The 22,495-nt window shown below is 43.4% G+C and overlaps 2 protein-coding genes across 3 annotated transcripts; both read left to right on the forward strand.

The window, feature by feature from the left end:
- Positions 1-543: 543 nt before the first annotated feature.
- On the forward strand, positions 544-9,473 carry LOC146702057 (palmitoyltransferase ZDHHC20-B-like). Of its 2 annotated transcripts, none has more exons than XR_014922276.1 (14): positions 544-683; positions 1,769-1,795; positions 2,166-2,260; positions 2,377-2,497; positions 2,588-2,657; positions 2,749-2,781; positions 3,014-3,134; positions 3,737-3,772; positions 4,017-4,149; positions 4,358-4,484; positions 5,816-5,905; positions 5,992-6,104; positions 6,196-6,292; positions 6,389-9,473. XR_014922276.1 is itself a non-coding variant. In XM_085468551.1 (14 exons), exons 1-13 carry the CDS (start codon positions 566-568, stop codon positions 6,237-6,239), a joined length of 1,128 nt encoding a protein of 375 aa, XP_085324677.1. In that variant the 5' UTR covers positions 544-565; the 3' UTR covers positions 6,240-6,243; positions 6,389-9,473. The 2 variants fall into 2 exon arrangements, 1 of the variants encoding a protein (XP_085324677.1); XM_085468551.1 differs by having other exon boundaries at positions 6,196-6,243.
- Positions 9,474-13,775: 4,302 nt separating this feature from the next.
- LOC146702058 (histone H1-like) lies at positions 13,776-14,565 on the forward strand. The gene has a single exon (XM_085469226.1). The coding sequence runs from the start codon at positions 14,067-14,069 to the stop codon at positions 14,535-14,537; it is 471 nt and encodes a 156-aa protein (XP_085325352.1). The 5' UTR covers positions 13,776-14,066; the 3' UTR covers positions 14,538-14,565.
- Positions 14,566-22,495: the final 7,930 nt, after the last annotated feature.

A 22,495-nucleotide genomic window follows, 5' to 3' on the forward strand; every position in this document is an offset into this window, starting at 1 on the left:
AAACTTACGAAAAACTTAGTAAAATCCAACCTAAATAAAACTCACTGCTTTTTATTTCAAAATGCATTTGAAAAAAAACCCCACACCAATGGATCAGAAATGTGTTAGTGTTATGAAGCAAAGTGCGATTAAACGATTAAAAGATTTAATGTTTTTTAAAAAGTATGTCGAGTATTTAGTTTTGTTTTTTTTTAAGAATTACGGGTAAATAAATAGTATAATTACAATTAAACCGATTTATTATTGCCAACATATTCATCTTAAGGTTTATTTTTCTATATTATTTAAAATCCATAATTCTTTATACAGAGATTCATTTGGACACGTAGACAGCAGGAAATATATCAATTTAGTCTACATTACTAGGGTTTGCCGTGCTACATGTTATACAACTGTGATAACCTAGCTGGGCTTGGTGCCTTTGTTGTATTTTATGTTTTATACTGAAGCACTATACTTGGTTTCCTGGTCGTATATCATCGCTCGGCTCACCTCCCTGTTTCACATTTTTTATTATCGTGACGTCACCCGTCGACACTCCCTTCTCCACAGTAGAGGGGGAAAGATGGCGCCCACACACGTACTGAGATGCTGTCAACGGGGCTTAGCATGGATACCTGTGATTTTTATCGCGCTCGTCGTCTGCTGGTCGTACTACGCTTACGTGGTGGAGCTTTGTATATGTAAGTAGAGACCTCGCCGTCGTCTGTCGCTTCTTTCAAGGCCTTTAAAAGCCGGTGCTAACCATATTTCCTGACAACACACACAAACACAGCGGCGGCTGCTGGCCAGCAGGAAGTAAATGAACTGCAGCCCAACAAAGGTGTTGGCAAACCCGTCCAAATCTAGATCCAGCTAATTTTCTGTTGGTTGCCATCGCCTGGGTTGCCATATATTCAAAAGAGGACGGTTTTAGTCAAAGAAAAACTAGCACTGTGCTGTCTTTTTTATGTTAAAGCTACCCGTCTCGTCTCTGTGGTTTTATGTGAAATTAAATGAGTGTGGATGGAGAAATAAACGGTATTTGACTGGCTGACATATAAATACCACACAACATGTCTCTTTTAGTTAAACTGGCTTAAGGCAATAGTTGCGGATTGTCTCCCCCCCCCCCCCCCCCCCCCAAAAAAAATAAATAAATACATAAATTCATGTAAGGTTATGTCTAAGTGCTGTAATTCAGCTGTGAAAAATTCAACATGTGTATTTTTATTAGTCAGCTCCTAATACTTAATCTTTGTTAACTATTTGGAAGTGGAAAAAAGGTACACTTAACAACAGCAAGGTGGACTAATTAAATTGTCTTGACATTGTGTAGGAGATTAATGGGGCAATAGAAAAGATTGCATGGCTGCTGTGCTCCTGAGGTGTGACTATGTATTTATTTATTTTTCTTCCCGCCCCATTTTTAGGCTTTATTTATTTATTATTAGATAAACCACTAGGTGAAAGTTTCTACTGGTTTTCTTTTGGTTTTTATCAGATATGTTGGCGTAAATATGGGAACTGGTTACATGCATAGGGGAAAACTTTTTTTCTTAATTAAGGGGGCAGGGGGCTGTAGTTAATTAATTTCTGATATGGATAACTGTAAAACATGCCAACCCTTTAATTAATTCGTTACTCATGTACAGTATCAGTATTTTGAAAATTTTTGTAGAAGTGAATACAGTGTGGATAAATGATATGGTTGTTTCCACCATAATGTATAAAAGTTTATCAGTATATATAATATCTGACATATATTGTCTATGTTTTCTCTTTGCAGTCACCATCCCCAGCATAGGAGAGCAGAGTAAGTGTCCCAGGACATCAAACAATGTTTGTTTAATAAATCGTAAATGGAATTTTACTGAGCTAAGAGTTTTTTATTGGCATAATCTTACTTAAGTTTCTGGAAAAGTACTCTGTAGACTTGGCTTTTTAAAGAAAAGGCTGGCACAGAAATTGTGTTTCCTCTCAAAGTGCTGAGGTTGGCCTGCTTATAGCCCAGCAGCTCCTCCTCATCCAGCATAAACTATTAGCTTTCCTCTCTAATTAATTAACAGCGTAGGTTTTTTTTTTTTGCTCTTAGGCCATGTTTTGCGTTACAGTGGCATTTCCTTATATAACCCACATATCAGTGCGTATGTCCTTGATCCTGATGCTCAGTTTCCCCCCTCCAGTTGTCTACCTGATCTTCTTCCACCTCTCATTCGTCATGTTTGTGTGGTCTTACTGGAAGACCATCTTCACCAAGCCTGCTAACCCTTCCAAAGAGGTATAACACTAATCCAATCCTCCAAAACAAAACAAGCCTGCTCTGTCTGCCTGTGTGTAATCCCCTGCTGCAGTAAATGGCAGCTTAAAAAAGGTATTTTGCTCCCTTCCCTCCAGTTTTGCCTCCCCAAGGCTGAAAAGGAACGCTATGAGAAGGAGGAGAGGCCAGAGTCCCAGCAAGAGATCCTGTGGAGAGCTGCCAGCAGCCTCCCTCTGTACACCCGCACAGGCGCTGGCGGTACGTCTGTGTCACTGAATGTAAATGAGAATGAATCTGTTCTGTTTGGAATTGAGTTATCATGATGATTGTTGTGCTAATTTATTGCAGCGATCCGCTACTGTGACCGCTGTCAAGTTATCAAGCCAGACAGATGTCATCACTGCTCAGCATGTGACATGTAAGGGAATTTTCTTCTTTCCTTAAAATTTTTCTCTTACTCTTCAGTTTTTTAAAGTTAATCTTTTGTTTTTATTATTATTTTTTGGCAGGTGTGTGCTAAAGATGGATCATCACTGTCCCTGGTATGTAAGAGCCACATCCTGTTGGTGACAGAAGTTCATTTTACTTTGTTCTCACGCTTTATAACTAACATACCTTAAATTACGACACGTTGCTACACCTTTTCAGAAACTGCTTGATAATGCCATTTGTTTGGTGCTACCTCACCAGTAGCCTCCACCTTTTGCAAACTTTGATAAGGTTTCTGCACTGGAAAAGAAACTGCATCCAAATGTGGTGTTTGTGTGTCTGCAGGGTGAACAACTGTGTGGGATTCTCCAACTACAAGTTTTTCATCCTCTTCCTGGCCTACTCGCTGGTGTACTGTTTGTTCATTGCAGCCACCGTCCTGCAGTATTTCATTAAATTCTGGACAGTGAGTAACGACGCACCGACACGCTATGCCCACTCGCCCCACAGCATGGAGTGAATGTGTGACACAGATGCAGAATCGGGTGGCACATCGTAGCCAGGATGAGCATCTCTTGAGTTGGCTGTGCATGGCGCTGACCTCTCCTGTGCTCCGCTGTGCCGCTCCTCTGTTTTCTCTGTCCTCTCTCACCCTTCACCCTCTGACCGGCCCCCACCCTACCCCTCTGTTTCCCCTTTCTTTTATCCCCAGTTCTCGCACACTGGCTCATTGTTCTCGGATCTTTTCTCTTTTTCTGCCTCCCTTTCCACTATCGGAGCCATCAGTCACACCACTCATGTGCCCGCAAACACCTCCTTTCTCTCTCTCTCGTAGCTGTTTCACTTCAATTTTCTCTCATCTCTTCCTCTTTTATCCCTTTGTTTCTTGCCAGTCCGGGCACAGTTTTCTTTCAACCCACTCTCTTTCATTCACCTCCCCCGCAGCTCCCCACTTTTCCACCCAACTTGGCCTTGACTTCTATTTGCCTCCTGATTTCTAAGTGCTCCCCCCTCCCGTCTGTTCTCTCCTGGTGTTGCTAACCCCTCTTGTTTCTGTTTGTACTAAAGCTTTGCCGCAGGAAATCGGCAGAAAACTGCCCAAAGGTAACACAGCCATCCTCCGATGCCTCCCCCCTCCCCCACCGTCCTCACCGTTGTTGTTTTCGTGATGTGCATGCAAGTGAAGTGGCTCACATGAGACTTTTTTAAAAGTCATTTCTCTGCCTTTTTTTTTCTTTTTGTTTATATCAGCTCTCTGTCATTGCTCTTGCATTTCCAGAAATATCTCCGATGTGAATTTGTTATTGATGGCTGCCTGACTCTCCTCTTCTCCCGTCTCTCCCCCTAGAATGAGCTGACAGACACGCCTGCCAAATTCCACGTCTTGTTTCTTTTTTTTGTGGCCGCCATGTTCTGCATCAGTATTTTGTCCCTCTTCAGCTACCACCTTTGGCTTGTAGGGAAGAACAGGTCGACAATAGGTATCGTTTTCCTTGTATTTAATATCTAGCAGTGATTTCAAATATTCTAACAGTTTGTCAAGTTGAATGTCATTTTTTTGTCATCATTATCACTGGAATAACTTTGTTGCTAGGGACGGAGTTTTGTTCCCCTCCTTTAGTGTTTGTCTAACAGTTCTCTTTCCCTTCTGTCTGCCTCTTCTCTTTTCATTTTCCTCTTACCCTGCAGAGGCATTCAGAGCACCAGTCTTTAGGACAGGCTCTGATAAAAATGGTTTCTCTCTGGGTTTCCGAAAGAATATTGCTCAGGTCTTTGGTGACCAGAAGAAGTACTGGCTGCTGCCCGTCTTCACAAGGTAAAAAAAAAAAAAAAAGAGAGAGAGAAAAACTTTCACAGAGAGAGAGACAGACATTAAAGGGAGTGTTGTGGTTTGCCGTACACAGAAAAGATTCCCGGGAGGAGACAAAACCCAAGCCTCTGAAGGTAACAAGCTAGTGGATTCCTAGCGCAGATCCCAAGCCCAGATAAATGAGTTGCATCAGAAAGGGTATCCAGTGTAAAGTGTGTGCCAAATCATGTGTACTTCCATCTGCCGTGCCGACCGCTTGAGAAATAAGGGAAATATCCAGGAGTACCTTTCAGACAGAGGAGATCTAAAGCCCCTTTTCCATTAGTACTTAATCAGATCGACTCACCACAGTGTGCCCCGATTTTCAGAGTTTTCCATTAGGTCATAGTACCAGGTACTAAAATAGTACCTGCTCAGCCGAGGTTCTAAACAAAAAGAGCAGGTACTAAAATGTGACGTTGTCAGACTGGATGCCACCGATTGGCTGGTCAATGGCGTCAAAAGATGAGTCATGAGTGTATTGTTACCAAAAACTGAAACCGACATTTTTGAAACCTGGCAAAGTTGTTGCATACTAATTAAGTCACAGGACCCTTGGCCACGTTGCTATGACAACAACCACACACATTTAGTGGTACTTGATTGTAATGGAAAAGCCAGTCTGAGTCGTGGTGAGTCGATCTGAGTAGGTACTAACGGAAAAGATGCACAACAGAACCAGGAAGACCAGGATTTCTGTGTTAAATAAACAAAACCTGAAGAATCTGGTATAATTGTTTAAATACTGAAGTAAAAGCTAAAGCTGTGATGTTATTCTTTTAAATATAAGCCTAACTTTGTTGCAGCATAGACTATATGGGTTCGAAAAGTGAATCTAGAGTGTCTTAAACCTGCATTCTTTGTAATGGGCAGCAAGGGGCAGCAACTCAAGTTGCTTGTTGTTGTTTTTTTTGTTTTTTTAATAGAAGTCTGTAACAAAATGTCTAAGTGTTTTCCAGATTAAATTATGGCTACACGTGCTAATTTCAAGCCATATTTAATATAAAATAATGCTTTTTTGTATTAAATACTTTCACATTAGAGTACGAAAATAAAATAAAGCAGGCTCCACCTATCACTTGTTGCATCGGGTTTATAAAGTACAAGTGCCAGATGCTAAAGTCGAGCCTTTAAAACAGCAGTCTGCAGAACAGTTTGTAACATTATGGTGTGTCCATCTTTTATATACAGTCTGTGGCTGCAGCAGCTCCTGAGGAAGTTCAGCTTCACGGTTTTTGGGGGTTTTTCTAATCAGTTGACAGCTCTTAATCTTTAGATTCTCTGCTTGCTTACTGCAGCCAGGGAGATGGTCTGACGTTCCCCACCCGACTGGTCAACACCGACGTGGAGCAGGCCACAGTGACACTGCAGTCAGAGCCCAGTAAAAGGTGCTAAATCCCGGTGCAATAGTAGAAGCTTCTGATAGGGCTTTTATTTTGAGAAAAATGGTGCTAATGGCAGCTAATTTTTCCAGCGCTGCTGACATCACCGTGAGTCCACTCAGCGAGTCTCAGAATCGCCTCCTGAGCAACGAGCAGCATGCTAATAACATCGGAGACCATCTGGCAAATGACACCCTCAAATCAGGTGAGTCCCAGCAGGGGTGTTATTATTACATAGAAAGGCTGAGCTGTTGATGTAAATTCTATCACATATTCTGTTCTGCTTGTCTTCACAGCTGAAAGCGAAACCATTACAATCTCAATGGAGAGCGAGTCCTAACCAGGTAATTGCAGTCAGCCACCTCTCAGCGAGTCTGTAGCTCTGGCTTAATGGTCAGTCTGACTTTTCCAGATAGAACTGCTTTGTGTAAGTAATAAATATATGTATGTATATATAATTCTTTTTCTTTTTGTTCTTTCCTGCCACAGGAGAAGCACCTCAGTCATCTACTTCGATGCCTTAAGCAAAGCTAGAGTTCAGTTTCTCAGCAGTCTGCCAGCAGATGCCCATTTAAATCCATTCACAGTAACTATGGAAATGCAGTCATTATCACAGTCATGTATTCCGTGGCATTAGCATTTCCACATGCAGTGTCATGAACGCATCTCACACCTCTCTTCGTAAGACATGAGACAAGGTTGTTTGCAGTTATGCGCATAAACATACACACACATACTAACAGTATACTGTATTCATATTTCTGTTGCTTTTTTTTTTTTTTTTAACCTCTCACAATTGAAGTATTTATTGACGAGGACCGCATTAAAGTGAATCAGTGCTACTGCTGAAAGCCTCCCAGGTCCACCAAGACTTGGAGATACAAAGCTGCAGTGAGGAGAGCCTGGAACAGCTTTTTTTGGTTTGTTTTTGGTTTTTTAGAGAGGCAGTACACGATGTGGAGATGCATCGATTTACCCTTGAGTCTCATGTTGTCTCATTTTTTTAACGAGTATACGCGTAACAATGATCGACACCTCTTGAGATGGATGCTTCCCAACAAACCTGGACTATCTTACAGAAGACTCCACCACACGGTGAATCCGTGCACAAGGAAACTCTAACCAGGTTTTGGGTAGACTTTTTGGGGTTTTTTTTTTTTTTTTTTAATCCATCAGAGCACAAGATGGCGCATTTGCACTTTGTAGATTATCCATCAAAGAAAAAAGTGCTGCTTTTTTTTTTTTTTTTTTAATTTAAACAAAAAAAAGTTAAAAAAAAAAGGTGTTATGGATGTTGCTCGATCATTAGATTTTTTTTCTCCTTTTTTTTTAATATAATGTATTGTGTGTGTGTGTCCGTGTGAGAAAGAGAGAGATTGTGTGTAACAGTTGAAGTGGCAGTAAGTTTTCTTCTTTCCTACTAACAGACTAAAAGAATCAGCTTTATATGTGTTTTTTTATGGCCCACTTGTGTCAAAGGAAAAAAAACAAAACCTGCTGCTTCGACTGGACGGTTTAACTTTGGAGATGAAGCTTGCTCACTATTTGTTCTTTAAGAGGCTGATCCATGATTTTTAGCCCGCAATGTGCACAGCCTGTTTTTCTACAACTCCGTGCTTCAACCTTTACAAAGAACACCAACACTCTGCCAAATAAGGGCTGGCCTGTCAGGAGCTCTGACCTCCGAAACTGAAGTGTTTACAGCATATTAGCTTTATCCTAACCTCACTGGTCAATCTCATAACCAAATTGAATTCAACAGTAGTCGTGGCGCAATATTTTGTACATTTGTCGCTCCGACCTGCTGAGGGTCATGATGTCCGTGCAATACCAGTGCTGGCCAGCAGGTGGAGACAAGAGTCCTGTTTGTCCACTCATTCAGCTAAATGTCTTTTCTTTTGTGTGTGTGTGTGTCTTTGTCTTTTTGATATCACTACATCACTTCCTCGGGGCTCACTTCACTTTCAGGTTAAATCGCTTTCTTAATATCCTTTAATATGCATTAAATTCCTGTAATAACTCATCTGGATTTAATTTGAAAGTGAATTGAACCCCTCTGATAGAGCTACAGCCTCTGCTCACCTTGTTGCTGTAGACGTGTGGATGTCTGTATTTTGGAATCGGCTCATTGTTGTGATCTTGAGCGTGAGCTTGTTTAATTCCTGTGCCGTGTCAGTGTGTAACATCTGGGAATTTACTCACGGGGTCTGCGGAAATCTGTAAGGAAAGTGTATTTAATACCCAGAAGACAGTGTTGCTCACATTTGTCAGCATGACCAAATAACAATTGTTCAGGAGTGAGTTCCTTTTCCAAGAAATGTTATTGTTTAAGTGCAGCATTGTAAGGCGATGCAGCAAATTCCTGATGTCTGCCATTCCTCACACCTCTGATCACATCCCGGAGTGTTGCTGGAAAAGCCTCCTGCTGAATATATCCAACCAGACACTGGTGGTGTACAAGTTTACAGCTGTTTCTATCATGTACAGCGTGTTAGTGTTATCGTAACATGTGCTGAATGTATCACAGACGGGACAGTAAAGGTATGAGTGTTTTAAAAAAAACAACAAAACAGCCTGATCTTTAAACTTCTTGTTTACTTCTTGAATCCTCCAATCATCTTTGACCTTTTGAGCCCAAGTATATTTATAATAACTTTTTGCAGAGCAGTTATTGGAGAATATTCACTATTGTATAATGACACTGTGGTTGAATCAAAACAAACAAAAAAAGGTAGCAGGTTAAATTAATTTCTAAGATCATGATCCAAACCAAGGTTATGTTCTGATTATATGTAGATCTTTTCTAAAAATTGCACTCAAAAATTTCAAGAAATTAAACTTTAGAAATAAGAAGACATTTTTGTATCGTGTATAAGGAGCTCTGCTAATTCCACTTATCATTTACAGCCACTGATTCTAAAAGTGTGGACTTGTCCTATTGTTTTAAAAATGCCTGTATTCTCTCTGGGCTGTTTGTCCTTGAGACTAAAGTGCGCCTGTGTGTGTGTTTTGTAATGCTTAAGTGAGTGTTCTTTTGTAATATTGTGGTCTCGGACAGAAGCTTCTGTGCAGCGATGAGATGATACCTGATTAATGCTCAAAAGCATGGCGCCTAACTTCTGTAAAGATGTTTTACCATGATAACGGGGTTTATGGTGTTATAAAAGTCACTGTTTTTGTTTGTTTTTTAACTATAGCTAGCTGTGTCATTTCAACTCTATAAATAAAGCCATAAAAACTCCTTTGACAATGAAAGAAGGATCTGAAAACCTCAGTCTAATATCAGCTTTTCTTTTCTTTTTTGTTTTTAGACTGACAACACGTTACATCTGTGTTCATGGTGCAGTGCAGATGTAGCCATCATAACTTGCTTTTTGCTACATTCTGGATTCTTTTTTGTTACAATGTCCTATTTTACAATGTATGTATATATATATATATATTGATAATGTAAGAAAACAGAAGACAGCATATATTTTTCTTGTCTGATTAATTTTACTGTTCCTATTTTGTGAATGAAGTACATGCCTCTACACAATTAACGTGAAAATAACAATAAATGTTTTTCTAAAAAGCTCAAAGCATTATACTTTTTTTTTTCTGAGAACTTAAAGCACTTTTTACTACGTGGTTCATTCACCCAGTCATGCCCACATCACTGCAATCTAACACTCGTTCACACACTCACACTCTGATGGATGCATTGGGAGCAACTCTGGACTCAGTAGCTTGCCCACAGACCTTCCGATTGGTAGATGACAAGTTCTACGTTGAAGTTTCCCATCAATGTAGGATTGAAAATCCTGGAAATCTGTTCAGCATAATCAGGAATGCTGGAAGTCACCTCCTCACGTCTGCTTGGGTGTTAAAAGGAAAGCTGCAGAGTTCCAGGGAATTCGCATCATACTAAGCCTGTGTTTCGTTTTCCAACATAAGGTCTCAAGTGATATCACTTGAAAAGAATTTATTACTTTGTGCATCTGTTTTTCATTTTTCATATGGAGCATGTTTATGTAGGTTCTCAGTCATCCAGGTCATGGTCGTCTTATGAGCTTGAGTTGAAGGCAGATAGACTTCTATATTTGATTCTTAAAGATGTTCAGCCTCTGATCTAAAATGGAATCCCAGGTGTGAAACATCTAGTGGGGTTGTCACCTTGTTGGGGGGTCCTGAGTTGTTGACCCACCCTATCAGCACATGACTTGCAAGGGTCACATGGTCCCAAGCTTGGCTTATTTGTGAGGTAAGTAGGTAATTTATTGATCCTACGAGGGAAATTATTTGTGTTACACTACACTATCATCATAGTTGAAATAAAAATGCCACAGGCTCTTAGTGATGGCATTATACTGTGCAAGATATAAATATATAATCAACAGTGATAAAAAAAAAATTAAGTTAAAGAAGAGTAAAAACAAAACAGATTGTGCAAGAGACGGGTGCAAATCGGATTAATACATTTTAAATGCGCATTCAATCTAGGAACCAGCTGCAAGATGGTTTAATAACAGACCGTGCGTGTGGAATCTAATGCCTCACAGGGGTGCTCATGCGAGTTATTGTACAGTTTGATAGAGACAGGTATGATTCATTTCCTGAATAACTTCCTCACTCCCCCTGCTGTACAAACTGAGGCCACTCTGACAGATAGTCAGCAATCCAGGAGACATTGGAAATAGTGACAACCAATGCTGCAGGACTCTAAGACTAATGCGATCGGGTCCTGCAGCCTTGCTTTGGTGTTGCTGTTCAAGTGTTTCACTCGTCTCCTCAGCTGGCCACTGGATACTCCTCACTGGACTGTGCAGCATTGCTTAGCTCATGTTTGGGTCTTTTGTCCCTGAGATTATCCAATTTTTCTGATGTTGTTGCTGGGTCTAAAGTGCATCAGGATATTATGGTTGGAGAAAAGTCTCTTCAATGTCATAGGTTCCTTTCTATTCTATTTTATTCACTGACTTAACGAAGTTTGGATAGTAGATAGCCACATTTTAAAGGCTTTCATTGTGTGTGTGTGTGTGTGTGTGTGCGCGCGCGCGTGCGCGTGCGCGCGCGTTTAGGAGGGAACCTTCTATGCCTAGTGGTGTAAGGCCCTGATAACGTTATTTGTGTTTCAGTAAGTAGGGGAGTCAAAGAAGAGGCGTGTCTGTGTAGGCCAGGAAAGGTATACTCCATGGAGAGCAAGATGTTTCTGTGCACTGAGATGATGTGTTTGATGAAACCCTGTGTGTTAGATTTGTATTGTTGATTGTCATTTATGCTTAGAAATATTTACTTATATATGCTTAGAGTTTTGTAATTAGTTGTAGATTGGTAGAGGTTTTGATCCTTGATAGTCTGCAAACTTTGTGTGTATTAGACAGCACTTTGGGAGCATGAGAGGTCATACCGTGTCTTATTATTTTATGGTAGGATTAACGTAGTTGCGTCTGTTCTAGTCTAAGTGCTCTTTGTTTAGATGAACTGCAGGACTTCCTCACCGTGTTATCTAGGATGAACCATCTAGGGTGAGGGGGAGGCTACCCTCTTCCTGACCAAGGATGTTTGACCCTTTGATCAGCAGTCCACACACACACACACACACACACACACACACACACACACACACACACACATACACAGGCAAGGTACTCTTTGTGTATGTAGACGTCATATGTTAATGAACTTATGCATATTCATGTAACCTCAATAAAAGGACAGTGATACGGGAGAACGGACGAGACCAACTGGAGTCAAGCGGTTGTCCGGTTCTCTCCCGTGCACGAGTAACATGAAGAACTTTGCCTATTTGTGTCTTGCTTAGCAGTGTAATTATATTGTCTTAACGTTCCAGCGAATAGGTTTATGCTACAAACCTAACATTAATTGGTCCTTCGATGCCGGAGCCCTGGAATCGCATTCACCGAGGGGAGGAGAGGCACGCTGAAAGACTGACGTCAGCCAGGAAGTTCCTGTGGATTCGCGGTCTGTCTTTTCTCCTCGATGAATGACGGTCGGCGGGATTCGGGCTGATATTACACTCTAAGCAACGCCAAGTAAGTTTAAAGAGGCCGACTCTATAACCGTGTCGTTGTGCAGTCTCCGCCACTGTGTGAGGCGTTGAGAAGAGCCCGACTCTATAACCGTGTGGTTGTGCAGTCTCCGCCACTGTGTGAGGCGTTGAGAAGTTCGCTACTTTGTGTAGCGATACCCGGGTTCCTTGCTACTTTGTGGAGCAAGAGGTTCCTCGCTACTTTGTGTGGCTAGAGGTGAGTTCTCCGCCACTTTGTGGGGCGTTGAGAAGTTCCGCGGGGTCCAGACTGTGCTGGACGATAGGCCTATTTTGTGTTGTTTTTGTTGTCGTTGTCATTGTTGTCATCGTTGTTGTTGTTGTGTGAGTGTGTGCGGAGCAGAACATGTGGTCTGTGACACCGACTGTTGTTGTTATCATGGGTTTCTAAGCAACCAAGAGTGAGTCGGAGGGAGACAGACGTTTGTGCTGGACTTTGCTCCTGGCAGCACAAAGTATTTATGTAAAAAAGAGAGAGAGCGACGGCTCCACAGCTGCGCGGGTTCACGCGAGCGCGGTCACGCGGGTTTCACGCGGACCTGAGCCGTGCGGTTAATCGCAGGCTTAAAAATGGAAGAGATTAAAATGTTAGAAGTTTTCAGAAAACACACCAGCCTTGAAGAGCGTGTGGAGAAGGCCAGCCCACATCAGCAGCTATGCTCTGGTGGGTGGCTGTCCCCCCACCCCTTGCTGACACAAAACGTTAACTCTTCAGCCTGTGTGCCAGACCATAGACGTAATTGAGGTGGATAGTTGTTAAAAGTAATCTACATTAAGCTTGTGGTTGCTTAAATTCAGTACGATGACATGTGAGGTGAAGTGATATAGGTAAATATTTAAACTAATGAAGTGCATAGAGGCACTTGACCTGTGTGGAAGACTGTCGTCTTATTATGAACCATTGTTGAGATGTAGAGCACACCTGTGAAAACAACTAATATGCTGAACCCTGTATGAAACATCTAAAAGTACATGATGGAGAAGCTGAGTTGAATATGAAAGTGTAAGACTTTGCCACTATGGGCAGAGCATGCGACTACTGTGTGATGTCGCGTTGCAGTTTTTTTTTTTCTTCTGAGCTGATGAGCAGGCTACACATTATCAGATCGAGAGCTGTCTGAGAACTACTCTAAGAGAGGGAAACAGCGCTATGATAACTGTGATAACTGGAGTGTGCAACGTTTCCATGAGCAGTTTTCCTGCATCTTGACTTGTGTGTAGAGTGTTCATAACATCAGCATCATGTTTTTGATTATTTGTTTGTTGGGTTGAAAAATAGTTAAATAAACTGGTGATCATATTTACGGATCACCATGGCACATATCATCAGCCATGTGATTTATTTTTGCAGATGACAAAGTGAGTGTGAATGTGTCTGACGTCACAGTGTTTTTGTGCGCTGTGTAAAAGTAATTGCCTTTGATCGTGAGTGAGAGCGGTGATTCTGCAGATCACCAGCTATTGTAAAAAAAAGAAAAAAAAGAGTGAAAAAGAAAAATAATCATAGGAAAAAGGTTTTGTGTTGATCAGCCAAAAACAACTACAATTTCATTTTCTGCTTTTAAGAAAGGATTGTTCACAAAAACACAGAGCGAGAGAGAGAGAGAGAGATGTGTGTTGATTAAGCAGTGATGATGATAATAATAAACATGTTTTAGTTTGTCACTTTCAGGTGAAAAGCAGACCTGAATCAATTTTCCACATGCAGCAGTCGGAAGAAAGTTATAGTTTAACATCATTGGAAACATGCAGGCCAAGTTTCTGGCTGACTTATTTAAAGCGCAATGTGTATGTGTCTCTCAACCTCACAAGCAAACAAGCTCTCACCCCTCCCTGAAGACAAGGAATGCAGCTCCAAAGCAATAACATGATAAAGAGACAGCAGCAAGTCCTGAGCACAAAAAGTCCCAGCAAAGCAGCAGCAATGTGGATAAACAGCAGCAGCAGAAGAAAGCAAACCCATCTTCCTGTCTGATTGGATGAATTCCACGGAGGGGCGAGCAAGATGGCGGTGGCAGCATGTTGAAATGCTCAAAAAGGACTGAGTGACTCGGGCAAGCCACATGCGGCTAGCATGCTGGCTAGCGACCATAGCTACATGAAAGAAATGGACCCTTCATGATGCGCTCAACGTGCCGGCGCTGTGGTGGGAAAGGCTCCATCATAAACACGCCCTGCACCGAGGTTCAGGCCAAGAAGAAGAAGACGATGACTTCCAAGCCCAAGAAGGTCAGCCTCAGCGTGGGCGAGCTGATTGTGAAAGCCGTGGCCGCTCTCAAGAAGGCTCTGGCTGCCGGAGGCTACGATGTGGACAAGAACAAGGCCCGTGTCAAGACCGCCATCAAGAGTCTGGTGGCGAAGGACACTCTGGTGCAGACCAAGGGCACCGGGGCCTCCGGATCCTTCAAGATGAACAGGGTTACTGAGACCAAAGCTAAGACGCCCGCCGCGGCCAAAGCCAAGAAACCGGCAGCAGCTGCTAAGAAGTCGCCCAGGAAGGCAGCAGCAGCAGCACTTCAGCCACTAGCACGAAGTCAACCGCATCAGAGGACAATAGTGAGAGTGGCTGTGACTTCACTGTGCATGTGAAGAAAACGTTTGAGGAGAACTGAACAGTTGGAGTAAAATGGCAAGAAGAGACAGTGGGACACAGGACAAAGCTGAAGGAGAACTGCCGGCTATTGGACTGTTGAAGTGGGAGAGGACAACAGAGTGAGAAGACTAGGTGAGAACACATAGGAATTATTTAATGTGGGAAATCAAAATTTGGGTTAGCAAACCTGGGGAAAAGAAAACTGACTGCTTAAGTTGGAAAATTGAGACGGAGTCTGAAACATTGCGAAAATAGAAACATATACAAAATCACACACACACAAGCAGAACATGCATTAACCCTACTAACAATTCCAAACACAAAATGACTCATGAAGACTCATAGCACATTAGTTAAGAAATGATTAAATAATAGCAGAGAAGTGTGTAGGAAAGGCAGCTTTAAGAACATGCTCTGCTGGAGATGCAGCTCCACAGACATGCATTAGACCTGTCTAATAACACAAACACATGTAATGAAAATTAGCTTGTTATCTTTCATCAGTGTTAAAATAGTGTCAATTTAGCAGACACTTGTTATTAAATACTGAATTTATCCAATGCAAAAAATTGACTCTCCAGGTTGCAGGACAACAGTTTAACTTTTGTGGGAAAAAAAATCCTGGTTTGATAAACCAGTGATCAGACAATAAATTTAGTTGTTAAAATGGTAAATTGGGAGAAGCTTCCTGCTTGATTGAGGCAGCACATGTAATTTACTGTATGAGGGAAATTGTCTTTTGTGATACTATTTTGAACATGCTTTCCTGTCGTCCTGTCAACTTAGTGGGTTAATAGCTGATATGCAAATTAGTTGATTGGTTTTAGATTAATGAAAGGTGACTGAATTCTAGCACGAGTGAATGAGATGTGTTGGAGTTTGTTGTGTGTTGAGTAGAGACTCTAAAACACTGATGTAGCCGGGTGGAAGTTCGATATTATGGGACATGCCACTGGATGGCACTGTTTTTCTTTTGGGGTACCTCTGAGAGCGGAAGGGATCATGGGGATCTACGGAGACATGCACGAGTGCTAGCTTGCATTGGTGTTATGTGGGTGTGCAATGCCTTTTTTCGCTGCGTGATCTGTTTTGAACGCAAAGTGTGCAACAGTTAAGGCACCAGGAGTAGCTGCCACCAACTTCGCCGTTCGTCTGAGAGGGATCCATATTCCGTTTTCTGCTGGATTAATGCACTGAGAAGCCACTACAGTTATTTTTGCACTGCTAAGTTTTGTTTTATTTATGTTTGGGTTTATATCAGACACGAAATGACGCTAGATGTCCTTGAGTTCCAGATGCTGATAAAGTTGGGGAAATAACCTGCAGTAGCAGTGGGTTACCAGAGCACAAAGCTGTTACTGGATAGGAGCTGTCTGTAACAATTTTATTTCTTTATTTTTACAACCTTGTTATTTTCTTCTGAGCACTTACTTTATCATTCAGATTAAAAGAACCCCAAAGATAATCTGTGTTCTGGGCTGGTTAATTTAGCCAGGCTACACAATTTGGTACCAGGAGTGGGGTATCTGCAAAAGTGGCAGCTCAGCGATTTAGTTTTTTATGGGTTTCCGTTTTAGTAGGTTATTTTACGGTGCAAGAAATAACTGTAGTGGTGGTCACCTGCGACGCGAGGGATTGGAAAGGATCGGACGATTGAGGCCATACCAGAGGTGTGCAGAGGAGCAGTGGCCAGTCTTTCCAGAAGAGGGTGATTTCGATCGAGGGAAGGATTCTTTCCAGAGGAGAAGAGGACATCAGTGGCACCTAGCTGAATAGACTGCTAAGGCAATTTCTGCATCCTGACCAAAGACTAATCTGGACACAGACATTTCATTATGTCAGACACAAACAGTGACGATGACCAGGGTTTGGCGGGGGCCACCGCAAGGGACCCTGTCACTGAGCTTCAGGCAAAATTGTCAGAACTGAGTAACAAACATGACCAGGCTATGGCCAGGATAACTGCTTTGAGTGACGGGGCAAGTAGGTCATATGTATATCTGCCGCGAGAGCGACCTATTCAACCCTTTAGTGGGGATGCAACCGTAGATGGACGTTCTGTAGAGGAGTTTATTGATGAAGTACAGAGGGGTATCAGAACTAGAGGCTTGGGTAATGATGATCAGGTTGACTTCATTTTTTCCCTCCTCAGGGGTTCTGCACTTGAAGAGATCAAGTTATGTACTGGGGGAGAGCAAATTGAACCCGAAGAAATTTTTTGTTTTCTCAGAGAAGCTTATGGTGAGAGGCGCAGTGTAGCACAGTTACTGCAAACCTTTTTTAGCCGTTTCCAGCTAGAAGGTGAAGATTTCTTTGAGTACTCACACGCTCTGTCCCAGATCCTCCGCTTAGCCCTTAAACAAAGGCCTGATGCAGTACGAGACACAAAGATGGCAGTTAGAGACCAGTTTGTGGAGGGAGTAAGAGACTCCACTCTGCGAAGGGAGCTTCGCAAGATGGTGAGGGAAAAGCCAGAGTCTACGCTTTTTGATGTACGTCAGGAAGCAATTGCTTGGTCGATGGAAGAAAAACCTAGTGGCACCAGAGTTGCCAAGAGCAGGCCCATATTAAGTGACAGTGCGGTTGCAAGGGATCAGAGTACCCGTGAAGCTCCAGATAGGTCATCTGCAACTCTAGATGAAATCCTTAAGGTGGTTTCTGAGCAGGGCAAGGCTATTGGGGAGTTACTCAGTGTGGTTAGGGAGAGTGTTACATCCGGAGAAAGGGCCCCTAAACGTGGGATTCCCAGATCAAAGTTCCAGTTCACTGATGATGGGAAGCCCATCTGTTTCAAGTGTAAGGGAGTTGGACACATTGCTAGGGAGTGCAAAACCCTTAAGCAAGGAGCTTCTCCAGTTTCTGTTCCTGCACCTGGTCAGGGAAACTAGCCACCTCGGTTGCCAAGAGCCGGGCAATTCGAGGGGAGACTACTGGCTCAAAGACCCTAACTCGTGAGAGATTTTTTGACAGAGCAGTTGGTAAATGTCCTGAAGTTGAAATTGAGGTGGGAGGGATTAAGGCTAGAACCCTTTTGGATACAGGGAGCCAGGTTAGCACCATCTCAGAGGCATTTTTCCGACAACACCTAATGGGTGAAGATGATGATGTAACCCCTACAGCTAAATGGCTTAAATTGACTGCAGCTAACTCATTGCCAATTCCTTATATAGGTTACATTGAGCTGGATGTGCAGGTCATGGGGTTAACAGCGCAGGAGTGTGGGTTTTTGGTAGTCAGGGACCCCGCCCCAGAACCAGGAGGGCCACAGGACCAAGAGCTAATGTCAGCTAAAGTTAAGGTGCAGGAAAATGATGTGGAACAGCAGGTGGGAAAAGGTGCCAGCAGACTAGAGGGATCCCCCCCTGTTCTTGTTGGAATGAACATAATAAAGAGATGTAAGGAGCTAGCCATTGCTAGTTTTGATTCAACTCTCGGAGGAGAGTTAAATGCTGCTTGGGGAGAAGCTTTTCAGAGGGTGCAAGCCTGCGAAGTATTAGAGAGGTCATCCATCGCCCGGTTAGCTGGTAAAAATACTGTACACGTGCCAGCATCATCCGTGGCCACAGTATTTGCTAGAGGGCTTGGGAAAGTTTCAGATGACCAGACCTTAATGTTACTTGAGCCAACCAACACGCTCGTTCCCAGTGGTTTGGTTGTTGTTCCTACTCTTGTTGAAACTGACAGGCACGTGTTTCCAGTTCAAGTTGTGAACTTCTCTCAGGAAGATGTGTGGTTGGCTCCCCGGACCAGACTTGGTATGCTTACTGTAGTGGAGTGTGTTGAAAATGCAGCTGAGGTGCAGTTTAATCGTATCTCTGCTGACCACGAGGAAGTGTCACTGAATAAGGAAGGGGCTAAAGAATCTGATGGTGAACTGAAATTGCTGATAGAGCAGCTGAGCATTAGTGGCTCCCAAGAGGAACAGACCAAATTAGCTGCACTTTTGGCTCAGTATGCAGATGTTTTTGCTTTCAAGGATGAAGATCTAGGTTATACAGAGAAGATCAGTCATGAGATACACCTAGTCGATGATGTCCCGGTCACTCAGGCCTACCGACGGATACCTCCAACACAGTACAAAGAGGTGCGAGAACACATAACCCAGCTTCTGAAAAAGGGTGTGATCAAAGAAAGCACTAGTGCCTATGCATCGCCCATTGTGCTGGTGAGGAAGACAGACAACAGCTTGAGGTTATGTGTCGATTACAGGCGGCTAAATGCCAAGACCAGACGTGATGCCTTTCCTTTGCCCCGTATAGATGAATCCTTTGATGCATTACATGGTGCAAGGTTTTTCTCGACTATCGACCTGGCAAGTGGCTATCATCAAGTGGCAGTTCACGAAAGAGACAGGCACAAGACTGCTTTTACAACCCCATTTGGGTTGTTTGAATATACCAGATTGCCCTTTGGTGTGTGTAACGGTCCAGCCACTTTCCAAAGACTCATGCAGGCCACTATGAGTGACTTAATCCTTCAGATCATGCTCGTGTACCTAGATGACATATTAGTCTACTCATCAACTTTTGAAGACCATTTGACACGTCTTCAGACAGTGTTGCAGAGACTCAGGGAAACTGGGCTGAAGGTTAAGGTGGAGAAATGTCATTTTCTCCAATCTAGTGTACACTTTTTGGGTCACCAGATCTCAGCTGAAGGGATAGGTACGGACCCAGACAAGATAGCTGCAGTGAGGCAGTGGCCAGTACCCACCACAGTTAAAGAGTTGAGATCCTTCCTGGGTTTTTGCAGTTATTACAGGAGATTTCTCCATGGATTTTCGCAGCTGGCAGGTCCTTTGCATGATCTGATTAATGCATGGGGCAAGGAGGACAGTCCAGCTAAATATAAAAACTTGCTGGAAAGTGTGTGGACGCCATCTTGTCAAGAGTCATTTGAACAGCTGAAAGAGAAGCTCACGAGTGCCCCCCTACTTGCTTATGCTGATTTCTCACTGCCATTTGTTGTTGAGACGGATGCCAGCAGTTTAGGACTGGGAGCAGTTCTTTATCAGGTGCAGGGTGGCAGGAAACGTGTTATAGCATACGCCAGCCGAAGGTTGAGAAATGCAGAGAGAAATGACAGAAACTATAGCAGCATGAAATTAGAGCTCCTCGCCCTTAAATGGGCTGTGTCTGAGAAGTTTAGGGGGTATCTCTTAGGCTCCAAATTCACAGTTGTGACAGATAACAACCCCCTCTGCCACCTGAACTCAGCAAAGCTGGGAGCCATTGAACAGCGCTGGGTTGCCCAGTTAGCGCCATTTGACTTTGAGGTGCAGTATCGTCCTGGTCGGTGTAACACAGCAGCCGATACCCTCTCTAGACAGCCATTAGCAGGGGAGCCCCAGCCTGCAGGAGATGAGGAGGAGTTTGATGGATGCATATCCATCTGTAACCTTGTCAGCAGAGGGACAACGCTAGGCCTGGACTTAGTAAGTGCAGGTGTAAAATGTTGTCAGGTGAGGCAGGCCCGGGTCACAGCAGTTGAGCAAGACACCCATTTTACTGATTCCCAAGGGAATACACCCACTCTGCCAGGGTATTCTAAGGAAGAGTTGCGACAGTTTCAGTGCTCTGACCCTACTATCAAGTCCTTTAGGCAGTTTTGGGACAAAAAGAAGAAACCCACACACCAGCAGAGGAGAGGTTTGGCTAAGTCTGTGATTTCTCTGCTCCGGCAGTGGTCACGTATCATGGAGTTGGAGGGATTGTTGTATCGGGTCATTGAGGATGGACATTTGGGGAGGTGTCAGCAGCTCCTTTTGCCAGCTTGTTTAAAGGAAGCTGTACTGGGGAGTGTGCATGATCAGATGGGGCATCAGGGGGTGGAGCGGACCCAGAATCTGTTAAGACAGAGATGTTTTTGGGTTGGTATGTATGAAGAAGTGGACCAGTGGATTAAGAAATGCTACAGATGTGTGCTTACTAAGTTGCCACAGCCCAAGATTCATGCCCCTGTCAAGCCTTTTTTGGCCACTAGACCTCTTGAAGTGGTTGCAGTAGATTTTAGCATGTTGGAGCCAGCCTCAGATGGACGGGAAAATGTGTTGGTGGTTACAGATGTTTTCACCAAGTTCACACAAGCTTTCCCCACACGCGACCAGAAAGCTGATACAACTGCTAAGATTTTGCTTAGAGAGTGGTTCATGAGGTATGGCGTACCAGAGAGGTTACATTCTGATCAGGGCAGAAATTTTGAAAGTGATGTGATTCAGGAACTGTGCAAGTTATATGGGGTTAAAAAAAGCCGTACTACACCACATCATCCCCAAGGTAATGCACAATGTGAACGTTTCAATAGGACACTTCATGACCTATTGCGTACCCTCCCACCTGACAAGAAACGCCGTTGGCCTGAGTATTTGCCAGAATTGGTCTATGCGTACAATGTGACTCCCCATGCCACCACAGGGCACTCGCCGTATTACCTCATGTTTGGAGTGCACCCCCACCTTCCTGTAGATGCTTTACTGGGGCAGGAGCAGGTGCTTGATAAGAGACATGACTGGCTGGTTGTGCATCAGCAGCGCTTAAATGAAGCACATAACAGAGCAAGGCAGTACACGGAGCAGAAAGCAGCGGAAAGGCTTGAGCTGGACAAAACCCGAGTCTATTGCCCCCCTGTTGAAGTAGGTCAGTTAGTTTATCTGCGACACTGGCCCCAAGGCAGGAACAAAATTCAGGACGCCTGGAGCCCTGTGGTTTATAGGGTTGTCGAAGTCCAGGGCAGCACACATGCAGTGGAGCCGGTGGAGGGTGGGCCAGTAAAACGGGTTCACAGAGCTAACCTTAGACCTTGTATTGGCCCAATTCCTGCACCCAGGAAAAAGAAAAATAATGAATCCCCTGTGGTAGTGAGTCCTAGGACAGAAGAGAAAACAGGCTGTTCAGATCCAGATCCTGAGTATGTGTTGTTCGGAGAAACCTCATACCCAAGTGCAGAGCAGGGGTCTGATGAAGCAGTTCAAAGCAGTGACATTTCTGAGTCTGTAAACACTGATGATGCTCGTGTTACTGTACCATCTGACTCTGAGCAGGTGTCCACACCAGAGACAGTTGCTACTGAAACTAACAGGGATATTGGGGTCATTCCACCAACACCAGTGCCCCGTCGGAGTAAAAGAGCTAATGCTGGAGTGCATTCAAACCCTTACCATGTCCCTGTATCAGCATGTCATGCCATCACCTTGAGCCCTGAGGTACTGTCTCAGTTGTTGACTAATTTGGGTACTGCTCTCTTTAAGGAAGCAGTGCATGAGTTGAGATATACCAATTGAGTCACCGGGGACGTTGACTCTTAAGCAGGGGAGTATGTAGCCGGGTGGAAGTTCGATATTATGGGACATGCCACTGGATGGCACTGTTTTTCTTTTGGGGTACCTCTGAGAGCGGAAGGGATCATGGGGATCTACGGAGACATGCACGAGTGCTAGCTTGCATTGGTGTTATGTGGGTGTGCAATGCCTTTTTTCGCTGCGTGATCTGTTTTGAACGCAAAGTGTGCAACAGTTAAGGCACCAGGAGTAGCTGCCACCAACTTCGCCGTTCGTCTGAGAGGGATCCATATTCCGTTTTCTGCTGGATTAATGCACTGAGAAGCCACTACAGTTATTTTTGCACTGCTAAGTTTTGTTTTATTTATGTTTGGGTTTATATCAGACACGAAATGACGCTAGATGTCCTTGAGTTCCAGATGCTGATAAAGTTGGGGAAATAACCTGCAGTAGCAGTGGGTTACCAGAGCACAAAGCTGTTACTGGATAGGAGCTGTCTGTAACAATTTTATTTCTTTATTTTTACAACCTTGTTATTTTCTTCTGAGCACTTACTTTATCATTCAGATTAAAAGAACCCCAAAGATAATCTGTGTTCTGGGCTGGTTAATTTAGCCAGGCTACACTGAGTTTCCTGCTTTGATGTGCGAGTGAATCCTGTATTTAGATACACAACTC

Source organism: Copadichromis virginalis, linkage group LG9, assembly GCF_057382275.1.
Source record: "Copadichromis virginalis isolate Kocher_CV1m ecotype Utaka linkage group LG9, C_Virginalis_male_GT1.1, whole genome shotgun sequence".
In the NCBI taxonomy this organism is placed as follows: domain Eukaryota; kingdom Metazoa; phylum Chordata; class Actinopteri; order Cichliformes; family Cichlidae; genus Copadichromis; species Copadichromis virginalis.